We start from the raw sequence: 4,189 nt of genomic DNA, 5'->3' as shown, positions 1-4,189 counted from the left end.
ATCTTTGGTATTGCCTTTCTTTGGGATTGGAATGAAAACTGACCTTTTCCAGTCCTGTGGCCACTGCTGAGTTGTTCAAATTTGCTGGCATATTGAGTACAGCACTTTCACAGCATCATCTTTCAGGATATGAAATAGCTCAACTGGAATTCCATCACCTCCACTAGCTTTGTTCATAATGATGCTTCCTAACAAAATTTGCCCCCCACCATGCAATAAAACTTTCTCTGCTCCAAACTCCACCTTTCTGTATGGTCTGGCCTCACTGTGTGACTGGCACGGTCGGTGACAGCTTCACCCCCTTTTCTGAGCTGTGACTCAGTGCTTCTCCTGCTACATCAAGGTGCCTTCTGTAATTAATGAATGACTCATCATCAACTGGTTTTTATATGTTTTAAATAGAAATTTCAATTTGCTGTCTTAGAGTACTTTGTCCCAAAGCTCCTAGCCTTCTGTTTCAGTGAGATTAGTCTATTTTAGCCATTTTCTTTTTTTTTTTTTTTTCTCCTTTAAAAAAAAAATCTTTAAAGTTGGATGTGGAAAGGTCACTGCAATCACTTTGTGAAACTCTTTGGAAAGATCTGCTGAGACCGGATATGCACTAACCCAGCAATTTCTGGCCCAACAGAGCAGGACCCCATGGTGCTTGTCCCAACGCCCCTTGTCCTCCGCCTGCCTTTTGTCTGTGGAAAACTTGAGTCAAAGAATAAGTTTAATCAGGGAAATGAGAAATACAGAAACAAAGGAAAACGAAGGAGACCAGATAATAATAATGTAGTCATTAAGCATAGTCAAGGACCTTTTAGTTCCTAATATTCTGAGCCATATCGTGTGAGCTGTCTTATAGATATTGAAACCTCAGATAGAAGGAGTTAACTGCATAATGACCAGACTTTCCAAGGTGAACCCACAACTTAAACTGCCGAAATTCTGAGAACTGACCTCAAAGACATGGGAAAAAATGGACCCTGAAACTGAAGATTAACTGTACCTAAAACAATCAGGATGATGCTGGTCAGACCACCCGTGACCAATCTGAAGACAGCTGTGGGAGCTGACTGTGCTGTTTCTGCATGGAGCCGCCTCCTGTCTACAAAAGCTCTTGTCCCACTGGTTGCCAGTGGGAGGGTGGAGTTGGCCTTTGGATCCACTGAGCTGTGCCATGATCTGTGCTTTTTTCTTTATGTATGTTATATTTCAATAAAAAGTGAGGGAAAGGGTTAGGATTGCTTTAGAGAATTTTATCAGAATTTTGTGTTCATTGACATAGTTCTTTGGACTTCCCAGCTGGCTCAGCAGTAAATAATCAGCCTGCCAGAGCAGGAGACACAGTTTCGATCCCTGGGCAGGGAAGATCCCCTGGAGTAGGAAATGGCAACCCATTTCAGTATTCTTGCCTGGAGAATTCCATAGACAGAGGAGCCTGGTGGGCTCAGTCCAGACTCTTTTTTTCTTTTTTCTTCTGGACTGATGATACATTGCAGACCTCTAGGATAACCTCCTTTGCTTTCTTCTTCATAAGCATTTGTAGGCATAAAAACCTGCAACAACAGGGCAGTAATATGTGTGAAAGAGAGGGCTGTGTATGGTGTATATATGTGTGAATATGTATATATACCACTCTGAGTACTGTTTTCCCTCAGTTTCACAGTGGATTAGGAACTAAATTAACTCACATGCTCAGCCTAGTCATGTCTGTCGACTTGGTTGTAGAGGTTAAAGTTCAAATTAAAGGTTAAGAGTGGTGTATTGCTAAATTCTTTTTGCTGTTATTTTTCTTCTTTTTAGGTTAACTCGATCATGGAAGGCTGTCATGGGTATGGTGTTTATACTGACCTTACTTCTTCTGGGTGAGTCTTACTAAGCAACGATCCTTGAAGCCATTTCACAGGGTGTGTGTGTGATGAGAGAGCTGGCAGGGGAATGACTCACATTTGCAGTAAATGCCCCAGAAACCTGGAAGTGACTGAATGCTCTTGAACCATTCCTTCCCCCCGCTCAATATTTATTTATGAATCTGTTTGGCAGCATCAGATCTTAGTTGCGGCATGAAGAGTCTTCATTGCGTCATGCAGGGTCTTCCTTGTGGCTTGTGGGCTCAGTGGTTGCAGCACTCAGGTTCTCTTGTAAAAGTGATATGGGTTTCTTTGTTGAAAACTTAGTGAGAACTTTATTTCTCTTAGAGTTGTTACCAGATATAAGCTCGTTCTGTTTGACAAGAACAGGTCGATAAATCAGGAGGCAGGGTATCAAGGCAAGAAATAGAGACTTTATTCAGAAAGCTGGGCATCCGAGAAGATGGTGGATGAGAGTCCTGGAGTACTATGTTATGGGGTCTGGATGCCAGTTTCTTTTACAGAACAGAGGAGGAGGAGGAGGAAAGGAAGTAAAGTAAAAAGACCATGAAGCGAAAGTGTAAGTCACTCAGTCCTGCAGTGCCGAGTAGTAGTAGTAGTGATAGTGTTAGTCATTCAGTCGTGTCCGACTCTGAGACCCCATGGACTGTAGCCCACCAGGTTCCTCTGTCCATAGAATTCTCCAGGCAAGAATACTGGATGGGTTGCCAATCCCTTCTTTCTCCAGGGGATCTTCCCAACCCAGGGATTGAATCCAGGTCTCCTGCATTGCAGTCTACTCCAGTATTCGTGCCTGGAGAATCCCATGGACAGAGGAGACCCGTAGGCCACAGTCCATGGGGTTGCAAAGAGTTGAACACAACTGAGCGACTAACACTACTGAGCGACTAACACTACCATTACTCCTGCTTTGCAGGCAAATTCTTTACCATCTGAGCCATCTGGGAAATCAAAAGGCCATAAGTGTTGCAAAATACCTCCTGGTTTGGCCATCCTCAGGGAAGGGATGCATTCATTTCTTTTTCCTGCTGTCATTCACAAGTGGGCAGGGTCAGAATGTCTCCCAGTGAGCTGAACAAAGACACTTTAGTTTAACATTCATGCAGTAGGGAAGGGTTCCCCAAGGCAAGCCATTATGTATAGACAATATCTTTTTAATGGACAAAAGCCGTGGGAAGCAATGATTAAAGTAAAAGAAACAGATCCAATATGGAGTCAGATTTTTTTCTTCCCTGTTACTAATCATGGTTCAAAATAAGAGAAGTTGCTTTGAAGTTAGGAATCCTTGATATTTTTATTGCAAACACATAGAATTGATCTTTTCTAAATCTGGGCGACTCATCTTGAAGGATTTTGACAACCAGAGACTGACTCATCATGGGGTTCTTGAAGAAATGCTAGAACACATGCTTTGCCATTTTCTGGCTGTAAATATCACACACCATGAATCCTAGTACAATGAGGAATTGTTCTGTGGTACGTGGACACCTTGAATTGCAGAGTGTCCAGGGAAGTCAGAGTTTCACCCAGCTATCGCCACAAAATGCCGTTTTACGCAGCAACGGGGGCTGTTCAGTTGGGCTTGCACGTGGATACCTGGACTGAGGGCTCTCTGAAGTCTGTGCCAGCCTTCCGTCAGCTGCATCTTAGTGCCCTGAGCACCCATCCCATCTCAGCAGACCTCTAAACTTCATCTTGAAATTTCCAGTTCTACTGAGAACTGCACGCTGTCTGGCTCTGTTGCTTCCATCTGTCTGGTCTTCACCTCTGCTGATTTCAGCCTGTGAGCTTCAGCAGCCCTCCCCCGACCCCGTGGCTGTTGCTGGCTCCTGACTCACGAGCCCTCTGCCCTTGAGACTTCCCACAGCCCTACCCCAGCCCTGTGTCCAGTGACGAACGCCTGCTCTTCTGAGGCTCCACCACCCTGCCTGTGTCAGGAACACGCCCTGTGAACAGTAGAATTGTTTGTGCTCAGAATTTTCCTTATTTTGAAAACGAATGCCCTATATCCCTTAGACATTTTTCTTTTGATGATTTTTGTTGATGTGGACCATTTTTAAAGTCTTTATTGAATTTGTTACAATATTGCTTCTGTTTTACTTTTTTTTTTTTTGGTTGAGAGGAATGTGGGATCTTATTTTCCAACCAGGGACTGAATCTGCAATCCCTTCATTGGAAGGGGAAGTTTTAACCACCGGCCTGCCAGCAAAGTCTCTGCTTTGACATCTTTTAAGATTGAAATATATACATCTTCTTAGTGCGTACAAACTGCTTCTTTGTCTTTCCCCACTCAGGTTCGATCCCTGGGTTGGGAAGATCCCCTGGAGAAGGCA

General features: G+C 43.8%; 1 protein-coding gene across 1 annotated transcript in view; it reads left to right on the top strand.

Annotated features, from left to right (window-relative positions):
• The window catches only part of SUN3 (Sad1 and UNC84 domain containing 3), a 40,547-nt gene that overhangs the window by 3,140 nt on the left and 33,218 nt on the right, over positions 1-4,189 (top strand). The window contains exon 2 of the mRNA XM_010831037.1: positions 1,789-1,850. Within this exon, the coding sequence (XP_010829339.1) occupies positions 1,789-1,850 (62 nt within the window). The remainder of the gene's footprint in view (positions 1-1,788; positions 1,851-4,189) is intronic.

Source organism: Bison bison, unplaced genomic scaffold (genome assembly GCF_000754665.1).
Source record: "Bison bison bison isolate TAMUID 2011002044 unplaced genomic scaffold, Bison_UMD1.0 scf7180017864522, whole genome shotgun sequence".
Taxonomy (NCBI): domain Eukaryota; kingdom Metazoa; phylum Chordata; class Mammalia; order Artiodactyla; family Bovidae; genus Bison; species Bison bison.
This window is presented reverse-complemented; position numbering and strand designations above follow the sequence as displayed.